This window comes from Anomaloglossus baeobatrachus, chromosome 1 (genome assembly GCF_048569485.1).
Source record: "Anomaloglossus baeobatrachus isolate aAnoBae1 chromosome 1, aAnoBae1.hap1, whole genome shotgun sequence".
NCBI lineage: Eukaryota > Metazoa > Chordata > Amphibia > Anura > Aromobatidae > Anomaloglossus > Anomaloglossus baeobatrachus.
In genome coordinates this window covers 917249766-917268101 of record NC_134353.1, presented here as the reverse complement: position 1 = coordinate 917268101, position 18336 = coordinate 917249766, and the positions used below count along the sequence as shown (strand labels likewise).

At 44.8% G+C, this 18336-nt stretch overlaps 1 protein-coding gene across 16 annotated transcripts in view; it reads right to left on the bottom strand.

Moving 5' to 3' along the window:
* CELF4 (CUGBP Elav-like family member 4) overlaps positions 1-18336 on the bottom strand; it is a 1553364-nt gene that overhangs the window by 283536 nt on the left and 1251492 nt on the right. For all 16 annotated transcript variants that reach the window (XM_075327636.1, XM_075327668.1, XM_075327591.1 and 13 more), the window contains one exon: positions 13992-14071. In XM_075327636.1, coding sequence (XP_075183751.1) covers positions 13992-14071 — 80 coding nt within the window. The remainder of the gene's footprint in view (positions 1-13991; positions 14072-18336) is intronic.

Here is an 18336-nt window from a genome sequence, read left to right as displayed (position 1 = left end):
TGGCCATCCCCAGCAGCTCCGGGAAACGCTTCATACTGACGGTAGTGGACTATGCCACCCGGTACCCAGAAGCAGTGGCCTTGTCGTCCATTCGGGCTGACAAGGTGGCCACCGCATTGCTGGAGATTTTCTCCCGAGTGGGTTTTCCCCAGGAAATGCTCACCGACCGGGGGACCCAATTCATGTCCCAGCTGATGGAGACCCTCTGTAAGCAAGTCCAGGTGCGACATCTGGTGGCCAGCCCGTACCATCCACAGACTAATGGCCTGTGCGAGCGGTTCAATGGCACCTTGAAGCAGATGCTTAAGATGTTGGTCGACTCCCATGGGCGTGACTGGGAGCGGTATCTCCCACACCTGTTATTTGCTTACCGGGAGGTTCCACAGGCCTCAACAGGATTCTCACCGTTTGAGCTCCTGTACGGGCGACGTGTGCGGGGCCCCCTGGCTCTGGTGAAAGAGGCTTGGGAAGGGGATGTGGCCACCCCTGGAGTGTCGGTCATCGAGTATGTCATGCGCTTCCGGGACAAAATGCAGGCCTTGACGCAACTGGTACACGACAATATGGCTCAAGCCCAGGCCGATCAGAAGCGTTGGTACGACCAGAACGCTTGTGAGAGGACCTACCAAGTGGGTCAAAAGGTGTGGGTACTGGTCCCCGTACCACAGGACAAGCTTCAGGCAGCCTGGGAAGGCCCATACCTCGTGTACCAGCAGCTCAACCCTGTGACGTACCTGGTCACCCTGGACCCTGCCCGTGGAAGGCGGAAGCCCTTCCATGTGAACATGATGAAGGCACATCATGAGCGGGAGGCATGTGCGCTCCCCGTGTGCAACCTGCCCGAGGAGGGAGAAGCGGAAACCCTCTTGGATATGCTAGCCCAGGTTAGGGCAGGCGGATCCATTGAGGATGTGGAGGTTGGCCACCAGCTCTTGGAGGACCAACGGTCCCAGCTGTGGGCCACCCTACACCCCTTCCGGGGGTTGTTTACCAACCAGCCCGGAAGGACTGACTTGGCTGTCCATCACGTGGACACTGGGGATCATCCCCCGATCCGGCGTTCAGCATATCGGGTCTCCCTGGAGGTGCAGCAACACATGCGCCAGGAGATCGACGAGATGCTGGAGCTGGGGGTGATCCAGGCATCCAACAGCGCTTGGGCCTCGCCTGTAGTCCTCGTCCCTAAGAAGGACCGAACCACTCGGTTCTGCGTGGACTACAGGGGGCTCAATGCTGTCACGGTCGCCGATGCGTACCCAATGCCACGCATCGATGACCTGCTCGATCAGTTGGCCGGGGCTCAGTACCTGACCATCATGGACCTGAGCCGGGGATATTGGCAGATCCCCCTGACTCGCAAGGCCAGGGAACGCTCTGCCTTTATTACCCCATTTGGACTGTACGAGTCCACGGTGATGCCATTCGGGATGAGGAATGCCCCTGCCACTTTCCAGCGGATGGTCAACACCCTGCTCAAGGGACTTGAAGGATACGCGGCCGCGTACCTGGATGACATTGCCGTCTTCAGTCCCACCTGGGAGGACCACCTAGAGCATCTAGCACAGGTGCTCAGGCGGATCCACCGGGCAGGTTTGACCATCAAGCCGGGAAAGTGTCAGCTGGCCATGAGCGAGGTCCAGTACCTCGGTCACCGGGTAGGTGGGGGAACGCTGAAGCCCGAGCCTGAGAAAGTGGAGGCCATCGCATCCTGGCCCACCCCCAGGACCAAGAAGCAGGTGATGTCCTTCTTGGGGACCGCTGGGTACTATAGGAGGTTTGTTCCACGCTATAGTAGCCTGGCAAAGCCCTTGACGGACCTCACCAAGAAGAAGCTGCCCTCTGCAGTCGATTGGACAATGGACTGCGAGACAGCCTTCCAGGCCCTAAAGGACGCCCTGTCCAGCCCGCCCGTGCTACAGGCAGCCGACTTCACGCGGCCGTTTGTAGTACAGACCGACGCCAGTGACTTCGGCCTCGGTGCGGTGCTCAGCCAGGTGGACTCTGCGAGCCAAGAGCACCCAGTCTTGTACCTGAGCAGGAAGCTGTTACCAAGGGAAGTGGCCTATTCTACAATGGAGAAGGAGTGCCTGGCCATAGTGTGGGCCCTGCAGCGTCTGCAACCCTATCTATACGGGCGCCACTTCATCGTGGAGACGGACCACAATCCCCTCAGCTGGTTGCACACCGTCTCTGGGACGAATGGGCGATTGTTGCGATGGAGCCTTGCGCTCCAGCAATACAACTTCACCATTCGCCACAAAAGGGGCCGTGACCACGGTAACGCAGACGGGCTGTCCCGACAAGGAGAGGTCGCGGACGGGCGCACGGGGGAACACCGGAGTGTGCTGCCCCCTAGCGCCCTCAAAAGGGGGGAGGTGTGAGGTAAATCCGGAGATATGACGATAAATCATGACATTCAAGTCATGTCAGGAAGCCCTCTCCTGGTGTCACTACCCCCTTCCCTTCACACAACTGGTTTAGCAACAAATCCATGGCCATGTCCTGTGATATGGAAATTAGGTGGCTTAGGGACAATGGACACAGGATGACTCCCTGCCGTCACCCTGTAGTAGGAGCTGCTAGCTAGTTAGCAAGGCTATGGAAATAGCCAGACAGAACGACTCCAGTAAAAAATGGTTCATATCTCGCAAGCCATATTTCCGATAAATATGGCAACCATAAAAATGGTGTCTCCGCATGTGGACGATGCCGGCACCCCCTTTTTATGGGAACAGGACATTGGGAAATGCCCCAGGCGTGATATCAGCCAATGGGGAACTGGCAGACAGGTCATGAGTCCCCTCGTTCTGTAGCTAAATTCATAACTGTCACAATGAGAGCATGGGCGTCTGCCTACGACGCTCCCAGGCAAAGTTATAGCCAAAATCCCCTTTGCTGGATAATTCTGATCCATGCAGGGGGAGTGGCAGTGCTTCCCTGTGAGGTCACTAAGGTAGGAGGGGACCTGGATCTGCCCAGGTTGATAACCCTACTTCGGCCATTTTCCAGCGTTCTTCTCGCTGGGGGCACGTGCAGGAAACATCTGTGGGAGTTCCTGGAAACCTGGTCTACAGCGCCCCCCTGTGGCCAGACGCAACAAGGTAACTGATTGAACTGTGTATGCCTGTTTGTAACCCATGCTTTATCTGTAACTGTACTCTGACATATGTATATTCTGTAGATTCCCTATTGTATATATTGTAGTTCTAGTGTGGCTTTAGGCTGATTAAAGTATATAATTAATCTTGAGCTGTTCTGTTATCTCGATCTCGAATCCCACGTCTGTGTGTTCGGCTAATAGTTACCGTAAATCGGTTGGTGGCAGCGAATTGTGCCAAGGATTATTGTGGGGAGGCCAGTGAGATTCGGGAAGATATTATATATTCCGCCCGCGGAGGTCGGGGGAATATATACCCTACTCTCACCGGGGACCCTTCAATAATCGGCATAAGTAGTATAGCGGCCTCCTTGCTTATGGTCGGGCAATTCCATAATTGGCCTGACTATAAGAGGGGCGCTAGAGAGCGCGTCACGTGCTCTGTCTGTCGGTCGGGAGGTATAAAGGAGGGGTGACCCCCCACTTGTTACCCCCCCGATTGTGACGTACTGGTAGCCAGCGCGGGGGATTTCTGAGTGACCCCCCCGGTGGTTTGTGACAATTCCCCTATACTCAGCCCTGGTCAGACCCCACCTGGAATACTGTACAGTTCTGGGCGCCTCAATTCAAGAAAGATATCGATATATTGAAGCAAGTCCAGAGAAGAGCAACCAAGATGGTAGAAGGTTTGCAACCATGTCATATGAAGAATGGCTAAAAGAACTAGGGATGTTTAGTTTGAAAAAGAGAAGGCTGAGAGGAGACTTAATAGCGGTCTACCAATATCTGAAAGGTAGTCCCCACCCTATTCTCAATAGTAAAAGGAAGTACAATAACCAATGGGATGAAACTAAAAGGAAGGAGATCAGATTAGACATTAGGAAAACGTTCCGACAGTGAGGGCAGTTAGGGAGTGGAACAGGCGACCACGGGAGGTGGTGAGCTCTTCATCAATGGAAATCTTCAAGCGGAAACTGGATAAATATATAGCTGGGATGATTTAGGAAAACCTGCACTTGCAGAGGGGTTGCACCCGATGGCCCTTGAGGTCCCTTCCAACTCTACCATTCTATAATTCTATGATTCCAGAACTTCCACTCTTACTGCTTGCTTTGTTACTGTTGGACTATAATTGATGTACGTCCTATCATCATGGGGTATATCGTTCTGATAATGCAGCTGGCACCGCCTGACTCTGCCCGCCACACACAGCACGGACACACTGCCAAATTTCATCAATCATCATAAAGTCAGAGTCCTCCGCCAGCAAACATTGTTTTTCATGAATGTGATATTGATCACTTTATGGTGCATAATTCACTCTTTGGGACAGGACTTTGTCAGTTCAGAACTAAGCTATTGCCAAGAACTTACAGTCTCTGCAGTTTGTATCAATGTATCAGTGCAAACAATTGTGAGCGGAACACATCAAAAAAACAAAATCCTGTCCTGAGAACTCATCTGCACTGATATCAAGTAACAAATCCTAAGCTGGAACAGGTCAGGACAGACAACCAGCAGAGATGTAAAAAAAAAACAACACAGTGAAAAATAGACAAAGTCTATCAATAAACTGCAGAAGTTTTCATTATACAATCATTAGGTTACATTCACACTCATAGGATTCAATAAATTTGCAAAGGAAATTCTACATCTGTACAAATAAGTGGTAAAGGGCAGTGAGCATTATCATGAAGACATAGCGCCATCTGTAGTGCACAGGCTGTATAACTAGTGCAGAATCAGAATCAATGCACATTGAGTAGTCACACTGTGATGTATAGTCTATAATGTACAGATGTTATAGTATTTTATATTACTGTATATATTGTGCTATGGTCACAAACTACGAAAGAGGATTTAGCACCATGGATAGAGCATAAGACAAAGGGAAAACAGCACCATGGATAGCTAAAGAAAAAAGGAGCTATAGCACCAGGGATAGAGGAATGTAAAAATGGAATATAGCACCAAGGATAGAGGAAGGTAATAAGGGGATATAGCACCAGGGATAGAGGAATATGAAAAGGAGATATAGTACCAGAGATAGAAGAAGGCAAAAAGGAGATATAGCACCAGGGATAGAGGAAGGCGAAAAGGAGATATAGCACCAGGGATAGAGGAAGATAAAAATGAGGCATAGCACCAGGGATAGAGGAAGGCAAAAAAGATATATGGCACCAGGGCTAGAGGACGGTAAAAAGGAGATATAGTACCAGGGATATAGGAAGTTAAAAGGGAGATATAGCACCATGGCTAGAGGAAGTTAAAAAGGAGATATAGCAACAGGGATAGAAGAAGGCAAAAGGAGATATAGCACCAGGGATAGAGGAAGATAAAAAGGTGATATAGCACCAGGGATAGAGGAAGGCAAAAAGGAGATATAGCACCATGGCTAGAGGAATTAAAAAAGGAGATATAGCAACAGGGATAGAAGAAGGCAAAAAGGAGATATAGCACCAGGGATAGAAGAAGGCAAAAAAAGATATAAAGCACCAGGGCTAGAGGAAGGTAAAAAGGAGATATAGGACCAAAGATAGAGGAAGGTAAAAAGGAGATATAGTGCCAAGGATGGAAGAAGATAAAAAAAGAGATATAGCACCAGGGATACAGGAAGACAAAAAGAAGATATAGCACCAGGGCTAGAGGAAGGCAAAAATGAGATATAACACTAGGAATAGAGGAAGGTGAAAAGAAGATTTAGCACCAGGGATAGAGGAAGGTAAATAGTAGATATAGCACCAGGAATGGAGGAAGGCAAAAAGGAAATATAGCACTAGGGATAGAGGAAGTTAAAAAGAAGACATAGCACCAGGGATAGAGGAAGGCAAAAAGAAGATATAACACCAGGAATGGAGGAAGGTAAAAAGGAGATATAGCACCAGAAATATGTGGGAAAATTGTTTGATGGACTAGTAAGGGACTATATATAAGAGCATATAACAGTAACAAGTGATCACCAGCATGGTTTTACTAAAACGTTGTCAAACTACCCCCCTTAAGTTTTATGAAGATAAGTAGAAACCTAGATATAGTGTTTTTGGCTTGCAAAGGCTTTTGACTCCCACAAACACTTATTACTGTGTTTCCCTGAGAATAAAACCTACCTAAAAAATAAGCCCTCACTGGAATTTACAGCTTTTTTGGATTCTGCTTAAAATATAAGCCCTACTCCAAAAATAAGCCATAGTTGCTGTTCAATAAGTATTCATGCATCTAAAAAAGTTATAAAGTATACAGAAGGACACTTTATTAAAGAAAGCAGACACCCCCACAAGAGAGAAGACAGTACCAAAAGAGAGAAGACACCCCCAAAAAGAGAGAAGAAAGCCCCCAGAAAATTGTGCTCACCAGACCCTAAACCATTACAGTAGGCAAGTGCCAAGGATGGATGGGCTCTCACACAGAGATCTGCATTGCTGTCAGGTCCTTTGCTGTTCTGCTCACACACATCTGATCCCAGTAACACTCCACCTACACACACACCCACTGGGTCACTGTATCACTCCATTCACACACACACACACGCACACACACACACACATTGGGTTGCAGTATCACTCCGCTCTTACACACATGCACACATCAGGTTTCAGTATCATACTGCTCTAAGGCTATGTGCCCACGGGACATTGTACCTGCGGATATATCCGCAGGTACGTCCGCAGGTATCCCGCAGCAGCTCCTCGGAATTCCAGCGAAATAGCTGTGGAAAACCTGCGGACATTCATGCAACTTACCTGGGGAGGTTCCGGCCTCTATCTCCATAGTGGAGGGCCAGGATTTCAGCAGGAATAATTGACATGCAGTTATGTGCAGCTGTGGGACATCCGCAGCATATTCCGCAGCCATATATACCGCAGCATGGACACAGCACTCCCCATGTCCCATAGGAGAACATGGGGAGTGTCTGTACTTGCTGAAACCTGCGGATTTATCTGGAAAATCCAGATAAATGAGCAGGTTTTCCGTGACAAAATCTGCAGGTACAAGCTCCCGTGGGCACATAGACTAAAGGGTGCTTTACACGCTGCGACATCGTCACTAAGCGACCGCCCAATAGCAGAGGAGGGGCGGAGATGAGCGGCCATAACATGCCGCCCACCTAGTTCCTTCCTCATTGTCGGTGGACGCAGGTAAGGAGATTTTCGTCGTTCCTGCGGCGTCACACATAGCAATGTGTGACGCCGCAGGAATGACGAACAACCAGTGGCATGCACCACCAACGATATTATGAGAAGTAACAACGTGTCAATGATCAACGATTTTTGACGTTTTTGCGATCGTTGATCATCGCTCCTTGGTGTCACACACTGCGATGTCCCTACCGACGCTGGATGTGCGTCACTAATGACGTGACCCCGACGATATATCATTAGCGATGTCGCAGCGTGTAAAGCACCCTTTACTCTGCGCGAGTGATACTGCTTCCTGCCAGCAGGGGGAGCAATTTGTATGTGAGTGCCCATTCACTTGCCAACACTAATTGTTTGGGGTCTTCTAAGTGCGATTCTTTTGGGGTGTGTCTGCTTTCTTTTGCGGGTAAACTTAGCAGTACATAAGGAAAACAATTTTCACAAAAATAAGACTTACAATAAAAACAAATCCTAGCGTGTCTGTCGGAGAAAAAAAAGTAATGTAAGACCCTATCTTATTTTTGGGGAAGCACATTAGGTACATTTGGATCTATAGACTTAGAAAGTAATGTTTGTAATTGTATTTAACCTCTTCATGACACATGAAGTACTGGGTAGTCATGGATCGTGTGAGGATAATCCCCGACGCCTGCCGTTTCAACAGCTGACATGATTTCAACAGCTGCTGTGTGCCTGCCAGGCGCGAGTGGAATTGCATTCCACCCGGGCCTATTAACCCCTTACATTTTGCTTTTCACACTGATCACCTGACTTCCGGTGCTTGCCATGGTAGCACAGGGTCATGTGATGACGCCTGTAGCTATCATGAGTCACTTTCTCTCACTGCCGGCAGAGGGCAGTGTGTGAGAGTAAAGCAGCTTTTCTCCAGATCTCAGCTGTGTAGCTGTGATCTGGAGAAATGGAAGAGCGATCAGTTTGCTGATCTTTATAGTCCCCTAAGGGGGCTAGCAAAATAAAACAAAAAGTTAAAAGAAAAGTTTTAAAAGTTAAAAAAAAAAACAACTTAAAAGTTAAAATCACCCCGCACTCGGCCCATTGAAAATTAAAGGGTTAAAACAATAAAAATTATACACACATTTGGTATTGCCACGTTCAGAAATGCCCGATCTATCAAAACATAAAATCAATTAGTCTGATCGGTAAACGGTGTAGCGGCAAAAAAATACAAACGACAAAATTATGTGTTTTGGTTGCCGCAAATTTTTTTGCAAAATGCAATAACAAGTGATCAAAACGTAGCATCTGCGCAAAATGGTACTGTTAAAAACATCAACTTAAGACGCAAAAAAATAAACCATTACTGAGCCATAGATCCCAAAAAATGAGAACGCTATGGGTTTTGGAAAATGGAGCAAAAAGTGCATCACTTTTTTTGGACAAACTTGTGAATTTTTGTAACCCCTTACATAAAAGTAAACCTACACATGTTTGGTGTCTACAAACTCAAACCGACCTGAGACATCACACCCACACATCAGTTTTACCATATAGTGAACACGGTGAATAAAATACCCTAAAAACTATTGTGCAATCGCACTTGTTTTGCAGTTTTTTCAGACTAAAAAAATGTTTGCTGTTTTCCAGGACACTATATGGTAAAACTTATCGTTTGATTTAAAAGTACAACTCATCTTGCAAAACACAAGTGCTTAATGCCAAGATTGATGGAAAAATAAAGAAGTTACGGTTCTCGGAAGATGGAGAGGAAAAAAAATAACGGAAAAACGCCCGGGCGTAAAGGGGTTAAAACTGCCTCAAGGAGTGAGCACACTCAGTGAGTTAGAGTGAACGACTGCTCCTCTGAATGGTGTTCGGTTATAAGTGGTGACTCCAATTTCTGTGCTGGGTCCATTATTATTCAACTTATTTATTAATGATATAGAAAATGGGATTAATAGTGTTCATAACATGTTCATAAGTTACAGGCTGTCTTGGATAAACTAAGTGTTTGGGCATAAACAAGTCAGATGAGTTTTAATATGGGAAAATGTAAAGTTATGCATTTGCCACTAATAATATGCTAACATGATATGGTGTAATGGGAGTGAAACTAGGAGAGCCACTCATAGAGAAGTATCTGGGTGTACTTGTGGATCAAAGACTAAGGGCGGTTTTGCACACTACGACATCGCAGGTGCGATGTCGGTGGGGTCAAATCGAAAGTGACGCACTTCCGGTGTCACTTGCGATGTTGTAGTGTGTAAATCCTAGATGATACGATGAACGAGCGCAAAAGCGTCGTTATCGTATCATCGGTGCAGGCTCCGACATTTCCATAATGCCGGTGCTGCGACAGGTACGATGTTGTTCCTCGTTCCTGCGGCAGCACACATCGCTGTGTGTGAAGCCGCAGGAGCGAGGAACATCTCCTTACCTGCCGCCAGTGGCTATATGGAAGGAAGGAGGTGGGCGGGATGCTTACATCCTGCTGATCTCCGCCCCTCCGCCGCCATTGGCCGCCTGCCGTGTGACGTCGCTGTGACGCCACACGACCCGCCCCCTTAGGAAGGAGGCAGGTCGCCAGCCAGAGCGACGGTCGCAGGGCAGGTGAGTGCATGTGAAGCTGGCGTAGCGATAATTATCACTACGCCAGCTATCACAAGATATCGTACCTGCGACGGGGGCGGGGACTATCGCGTGCGACATCGCAGCATCGGCTTGCGATGTCGCAACGTGCAAAGCCCGCCTAAATCTCAGCATGCCATGTCAAAAAGAGGCATGGACTTGTAGGATACAGATATAATACTAACACTTTACAAAGCAAATGTGCACCCACATCTGGAACATGCAGTTCAGTTCTGGGAATCAGTTCATCGAAAGGATGCCCTGGATAAAGAGCTGATAAGAGGCATGGAGAACCTTAGTTATGAGATTTATATTTTTTTGGCCTAATACAAAGAAGATCCAAAACCAAGTACAGCGCATGATACCAAGAAGATCCAGCACCATGTATAGAGCATAATACAAAGAATATCCAGCACCAAGGATAGAGCATAATGCAAAGAGGATCCAGCACCAATGATAGAGCATAATGCAAAGAGGATCCAGCACTAAGGATAGAGCATAATACAAAGAAGATTCAGCATGAAGGATAGAGCATAATACAAAGAATATCCAGCACCAAGGATAGAGCATAATACAAAGAAGATCCAGCACTAAGGATAGAGCATAATGCAAAGAGGATCCAGCACCAAGGATAGAGCAAAATACAAAGAGGATCCAGCACCATGTATAGAGCATAATACAAAGAAGATCCAGCACCAAGGATAGAGCATAATGCAAAGAGGATCCAGCACTAAGGATAGAGCATAATGCAAAGAAGATCCAGCACCATGTATAGAGCATAATACAAAGAAGATCCAGCACCATGTATAGAGCATAATACAAAGAGGATCCAGCACCATGTATAGAGCATAATACAAAGAAGATCCAGCACCAAGGATAGAGCATAATACAAAGAAGATCCAGCACGAAGGATAGCGCATAATACAAAGAAGATCCAGCACAAAGGATAGAGCATAATGCAAAGAGGATCCAGCACTAAGGATAGCACATAATACAAAGAAGATCCAGCACCAAGGATAGAGCATAATACAAAGAGGATCCAGCACCAAGGATAGAGCATAATACAAAGAAGATCCAGCACCAAGGATAGCGCATAATAAAAGAAGATCCAGCACCAAGGATAGCGCATAATACAAAGAAGACCCAGCACCAAGGATAGCGCATAATAAAAGAAGATCCAGCACGAAGGATAGCGCATAATACAAAGAAGATCCAGCACAAAGGATAGAGCATAATACAAAGAGGATCCAGCACCAAGGATAGAGCATAATACAAAGAAGATCCAGCACCAAGGATAGCGCATAATAAAAGAAGATCCAGCACCAAGGATAGCGCATAATACAAAGAAGACCCAGCACCAAGGATAGCGCATAATAAAAGAAGATCCAGCACCAAGGATAGAGCATAATACAAAGAAGATCCAGCACCAAGGATAGAGCATAATACAAAGAAGATCGAGCACCAAGGATAGAGCGTAATACAAAGAAGATCCAGCACCAAGGATAGCGCATAATAGAAAGAAGATCCAGCACCAAGGATAGAGCATAATACAAAGAAGATCCAGCACCAAGGATAGCGCATAATACAAAGAGGATCCAGCACCAAGGATAGCGCATAATACAAAGAAGATCCAGCACCAAGGATAGCGCATAATACAAAGAAGATCCAGCACCAAGGATAGCGCATAATACAAAGAGGATCCAGCACCAAGGATAGCGCATAATAAAAGAAAATCCAGCACAAAAGATAGCAAATAATACAAAGAAGATCCAGCACCAAGGATAGCGCATAATACAAAGAAGATCCAGCACCAAGGATAGCGCATAATACAAAGAAGATCCAGCACCAAGGATAGCGCATAATAAAAGAAAATCCAGCACAAAAGATAGCGAATAATACAAAGAAGATCCAGCACCAAGGATAGCGCATAATAAAAGAAGATCCAGCACCAAGGATAGCGCATAATACAAAGAGGATCCAGCACTAAGGATAGAGCATAATACAAAGAAGATCCAGCACCAAGGATAGCGAATAATACAAAGAAGATCCAGCACCAAGGATAGCGCATAATAAAAGAAGATCCAGCACCAAGGATAGCGCATAATACAAAGAAGATCCAGCACCAAGGATAGAGCATAATACAAAGAAGATCCAGCACCAAGGATAGCGCATAATACAAAGAAGATCCAGCACCAAGGATAGAGCATAATACAAAGAAGATACAGCACCAAGGATAGAGCATAATACAAAGAAGATCCAGCACCAAGGATAGAGCATAATACAAAGAAGATCCAGCACCACGGATAGCGCATAATACAAAGAAGATCCAGCACCAAGGATAGCGCATAATAAAAGAAGATCCAGCACCAAGGATAGCGCATAATACAAAGAAGATCCAGCACCAAGGATAGAGCATAATACAAAGAAGATCCAGCACCAAGGATAGCGCATAATACAAAGAAGATCCAGCACCAAGGATAGCGCATAATACAAAGAAGATCCAGCACCAAGGATAGCGCATAATACAAAGAAGATCCAGCACCAAGGATAGAGCATAATACAAAGAAGATCCAGCACCAAGGATAGCGCATAATACAAAGAGGATCCAGCACCAAGGATAGCGCATAATACAAAGAAGATCCAGCACCAAGGATAGCGCATAATACAAAGAAGATCCAGCACCAAGGATAGCGCATAATACAAAGAAGATCCAGCACCAAGGATAGAGCATAATACAAAGAAGATCCAGCACCACGGATAGCGCATAATACAAAGAAGATCCAGCACCAAGGATAGCGCATAATAAAAGAAAATCCAGCACAAAAGATAGCGAATAATACAAAGAAGATCCAGCACCAAGGATAGAGCATAATACAAAGAAGATCCAGCACCAAGGATAGAGCATAATACAAAGAAGATCCAGCACCAAGGATAGCGCATAATACAAAGAACACCCAGCACCAAGGATAGCGCATAATAAAAGAAGATCCAGCACCAAGGATAGCGCATAATAAAAGAAGATCCAGCACAAAAGATAGCGCATAATGCAAAGAAGATCCATCACGAAGGATAGAGCATAATACAAAGGAGATCCAGCACCAAGGATAGAGCATAATGCAAAGAAGATCCAGCACCAAGGATAGCGCATAATGCAAAGAAGATCCAGCACCAAGGATAGAGCATAATACAAAGAAGATCCAGCACCAAGGATAGAGAATAATACAAAGAAGATCCAGCACCAAGGATAGCGCATAATACAAAGAGGATCCAGCACTAAGGATAGCGCATAATAAAAGAAGATCCGGCACCAAGGATAGCGCATAATGCAAAGAGGATCCAGCACTAAGGATAGAGCATAATACAAAGAAGATCCAGCCCCATGTATAGAGTATAATACAAAGAAGATCCAGCACCAAGGATAGCGCATAATACAAAGAAGATCCTGCACCAAGGATAGCGCATAATACAAAGAAGACCCAGCACCAAGGATAGAGCATAATACAAAGAAGATCCAGCACCATGTATAGAGTATAATACAGTGTCTCAAAAGTGGGAGAAGAGAATCGCATTGACAATTCACCACAATGGCAGCACTTGGAGCACATCCGTTAGTGGGTTACTGTCATTTTTCTATGTCACAAACGTGTCAATAACTCGATAACGAATAAAGGTACATTAAAAATGTTTTTCTTGTGCAATTATCTGTGTTTGATGTGTCACATGACCCCTTCCCATTGAAAAAAGTAAAGCTGAATTAAAAATAGTGGCTTTGCAGATGGCTGTCATGAGAGTCACCTGGCCTCAAATGTTTTGCCCCTCCCATGCACTAATATGCCACAAACGGTAAGGTGATATCAGCAACCACTTTCATTTTATCAGGGTGTATCCATACTTATGGCCCACCCTGTACAAAGAAGATCCAGCACCAAGGATAGAGCATAATACAAGGAAGATCCAGCAACAGATATAGAATATAATAGAAATAAGATCCAGCCCAATGTATAGAACTTAATACAAAGAAGATGCAGCACAATGCATAGTATTTAATACAAAGGAAATATTACAATGTCATGGCTAGAGCAGGATAAAAAGAAAATAGTACATAATAGATAGATATTACATCAACATGAATAGCACATAATACATAAAAGCCGTAAGAACTGGCTACTCACCGGCATTGTCTGGCTTCCATGAAGGGCGTTAATGGCTGCCTGTGCTTCCGCATGTGATGAATATTTCACAAATGCACATCCTGCAAATCAAAGGGAGAAGAGTGAATTCATAAAGGGCCACATTATATTCCAAAGTCTTTGTAATAAGTAATGGAGGATTCCCCCTACAGACAAATTAAGAGAAGAGTAATGAGAGCTCTCATGTCCCCCCCATGTCTAGCATTATTACACATATATATGTAGTTGAGATAATTCTCTTCAAAATTTGTTGTAATACTACTCTATGTTCACATTCAGTTTTGTAATATCCATAGGCTTGTAGAGTGGAAAAGACCCCACATGTCTATGAAGACCCCATATGTCCATGAAGACTCTACATGTCCATGAAGACCCCACGTCCGTGAAGACTTCACGTGTCCATAAAGACCCGTGTCCATGAAGACACCACATGTCCATGGAGACTCCACATGTCCATGAAGACTCCACATGTCCATGAAGACCCCACGCGTCCATGAAGACTACATGTGTCCATGAAGACTACATGTGTCCATGAAGACTCCATCTATCCATGAAGACTCCACCTGTCCATGAAGACTCCACATATCCATGAAGACTCCACATGTCCATGAAGACTCCACCTGTCCATGAAGACTCCATATGTTCATAGAGACTTCACATGTCCATGAAGACTCCACATGTCCATGAAGACTCCACTTGTCCATGAAGACTCCACCTGTCCATGAAGACTCCACCTGTCCATGAAGACTCCATATGTTCATAGAGACTTCACATGTCCATGAAGACTCCACATGTCCATGAAGACCCTATGCATCCATGAAGCTCAAAAGAGGCAAAATAACCCATAAAAGAAAGCGGATGGAATAGTAGTAGACTACGCTTTTCCATTCATTGGTTTCTGAGTTCTATACATTTTTAAACTGGACATCTACAAGTGTTTGATGCTACTCAATGGCATTTATTATAACCTCCATTAAAAGTATATATCCAGAGAGAGCTCTGTTTTTTTCATCTTGAGTCACCTAAAGAACTGCAGGTCAGTGGAACAAGAAGTACAAAAGAGGATTGCCAGCTGGGAATAAGAAGCTATTTGGACCTAAAGGGGTTCTCTGGAGCTTGGGATAGGACATCAATGGATAATCATTAGTAGTTGAACCTCTAGGAGCTCTACTGATCATAATGAAGGGTTCCCCTCAAATAAAGGTAAAGTATCAAGTACACTTATCAGTATGTAAGTGCTTGTGTAAATAATAATGGTGGCATGGTCCACATTGACATGTTACCGACATTGTACCGACATTGACATGTTTGATGGGAGTTCATTAGAGCTGACCCCACTAATTAAAAAATGGTGTCCTATCCTTAAAGAGTAACCGTTATTTTATTTTTTTTTGTTATAAATAAATAGTACACAAGAAAATAAGAAACTGTGTAATATATCTTATCAGAAAAATCAGCTTCTTTCTTCCTGGATTGATCTTTTATTCTCAAAATTTTGAATTCACGAATCTGTCTGCAGTGTGTAGAAATTTCCCCATGGGATAGGACAGAGATGGCAGTTGGATGGAGAACTTGGAGTGGAATGTCTGTGTCTGTTGCTAGCTCCTCCCCCTCTCCATAGAATCTTATGAGCACCAACTGTCCTTTACTTTTATTAATGGTGAAATCTTTCACGGATATAATCTGTCTGCAGTGTGTAGACATTTCCCCATGGGCAGAGATGGCAGTTGGTGCTCATAAAGTTGGATGGAGAACTTGCAGTGGAATGTCTGTGTCTGCTGCTAGCTCCTCCCCCTCTCCATAGAATCTTATGAGCACCAACTGTCCTTTACTTTTATTAATGGTGAAATCTTTATTCTCTACAGACACATTTTAAGGATTTGACCTGTTGAATTGACAGTGTCAAATCTGTCAGATCAAGAGGGCTTATCACAAGTGACACCTTAATCACTCAGCTGATATTTGAAGCCTCGGTGTCATAAGTGTGTCCATCTATGGGGAGACCTCTGGTGAGTCTGGGACCAGAAAGTCACAACACTTTATTGTTCGCAGGTCTACAACTTGTATTTGAGTGAATCTACTTTGTTTTAGTGCTGTAAGGGTTAAGGACTCTTTCCTATATGGCTGTTCTTTATAGCCTTAATCTCAGGTGCAGCTCTTTTGTGACCACTCCCCTTTCACTATAATAAAAAAATCATGTGTCTTACCATCTGATACTGGTTATAAATTCTCATTCTATACTGACTACTTTGGAAGAAGCCTGTCTCTAGAAGAAGCTGAGGAGTCATAAATATTGCAGCTGTGTTGTTTAGCTGCATTGAAGGAGCTTGGAGTGTTTTCCTTTTTGTGTCTACTTTCTCTCTGTCTGTGTCCCATACCTTGTGTTGTATTATTGCAATAGTAAGACTAGTGTTTTCAATGACCTTCTCACTAGCCAGGGTGAGTTCAAGGCAAGCGAGGGCCTAAGCACGTGACGGCGATGGGGGGAAGGACCCATATAGGGACATAAGGGAGCAAAAGGTTAACTCAGGTGAGTTGCAGAAGTTGTCCTCTATCCGTATCACTAGGGCCTTCCTTCTACACCATTCCTGTTGTTACCCTGCATATTGTACTACACGCTCAGTGTCTGTGTATGCTCTGGCATGACACTTGGCCAAAGGAGGTTCACAGTGTATGAAACAGAAAGAGCATAGTTCTGTATACTGTATAGTGGTAGTTCTTGGGGACTGTACTGTAGCTCATTTCCCATTGAAGTGAGTGTGATCTGAGCTGCAATACCTGAGAATAGCCACTAGTGTACAGAGTTGGGCTGTTCTAGCCCTGAATACATTGAGCTTTGTTGGGTATCAGCTCTTTAGGGAATGTGAGCACGTTGCGTTTTGGCGGGACAAATATTCTGCAGCGTTTTGTCACTGCATGTGTGTTTCAAAACGCAGCCAAAATGTTGCACTTTGAAGGCAGAATGGATGCGCTCTGGATGCTTGCTCTACCATAGACAGAGAGGGAAAAGCATTCAAAACGCACAAAAGAAGTGACATGTTGCTTTTTAGAACGCATCGATTTTGTCAAAAATTTGGCATCCAAAACGCTGCGTTTAAAAACGCAACGTGCGCATGGAATTTGCTTAATTGTCATAGACTTTGCTGGGGACGCAGAACGCATGCGTTTACGCTGCAGTTTAAAACGCTGCGTAGACGCATAAAAAAGCGCAACGTGTGCACACAGCCTTAAGGTCATCCATATAGCAGTCCTCAAAACCTTTAAGTCTTGGGGGTTATTTTGACACAATTAAGACCAGATTCACTGATACAAATATATACGTTATTCAAGGTAGATTTAATATATAGGGTGGTCAAAAAGTAGGTGGAGAGTATGTGTAATAGGGTTATCAAGCATGGTGTAAAGTGAAAATGACTCAGTTGCACTTAGCAACCAATCAGATTCCGCTTTTCATTCTTCACAGACTCCTTGGAAAATGAAAGGTGGAATCTGATTGGTTGCTAAGGGCAGCTGAGTCAGTTTCACTTTACACCATGTTTGATAACCCTATTACACATACTCTCCACCTACTTTTGGACCTCCCTGTATAATTCAGGACTTAGTGGTTTTTTTTGTGATTCTTAGAGAGACATAAACTCCTCTGTATGAATATTAAAAGTAATCGGAGGCTGCTGTAATGATTGTCCTTGATTCAGCCAGACAAAACTAACCATTACTCAATACACGACCTCCATTTACAGGAGGCTATGTTCTTGGTTTTGAGGATGAAATCTTTATTATTAATATTTATATACTCGTCTTCCATCTCTTTTTATGGCTACTCATTTGCATGCCTGGAATTTAGAGAAGAAGATATGGATATAGCAATTAAAACGTATCGATCGGCAAACACCGTGACCTTTCCAAGAATCAGTAAATATCTGTCTAGGAAACTACATTCCCAGTAATTAAAATGATTAAAAAGAACCCATGAAAGGTTTATTTAGAGGAAAGTGCAGAAGGATCGATAATGCTGGGCAGGAAGTGTACCCCGTAAATGGCGGCCGGTTATTATAAGATCAGCGGGTCCTTCTATCAGAGCGATAGAGCCACTCATCCATCAAACTCCTCAAGTGCATCCTGATTATTAGGAGTGGTCCTGTCCAAATTTCCAATTTCTTTCAATAACTCTGTGGTGTGATAGTGGGGAAAATAAGGGCTGCTTTACACGCAGCGACATCGCTAGCGATGTTGCTGGTGAAAGCAACCGTCCCCGTCATTTGTGCGTCACAGACAAATCGCTGCCCGTGGCTCACAACATCGCTGGGACCCGTCACATGTGCCTACC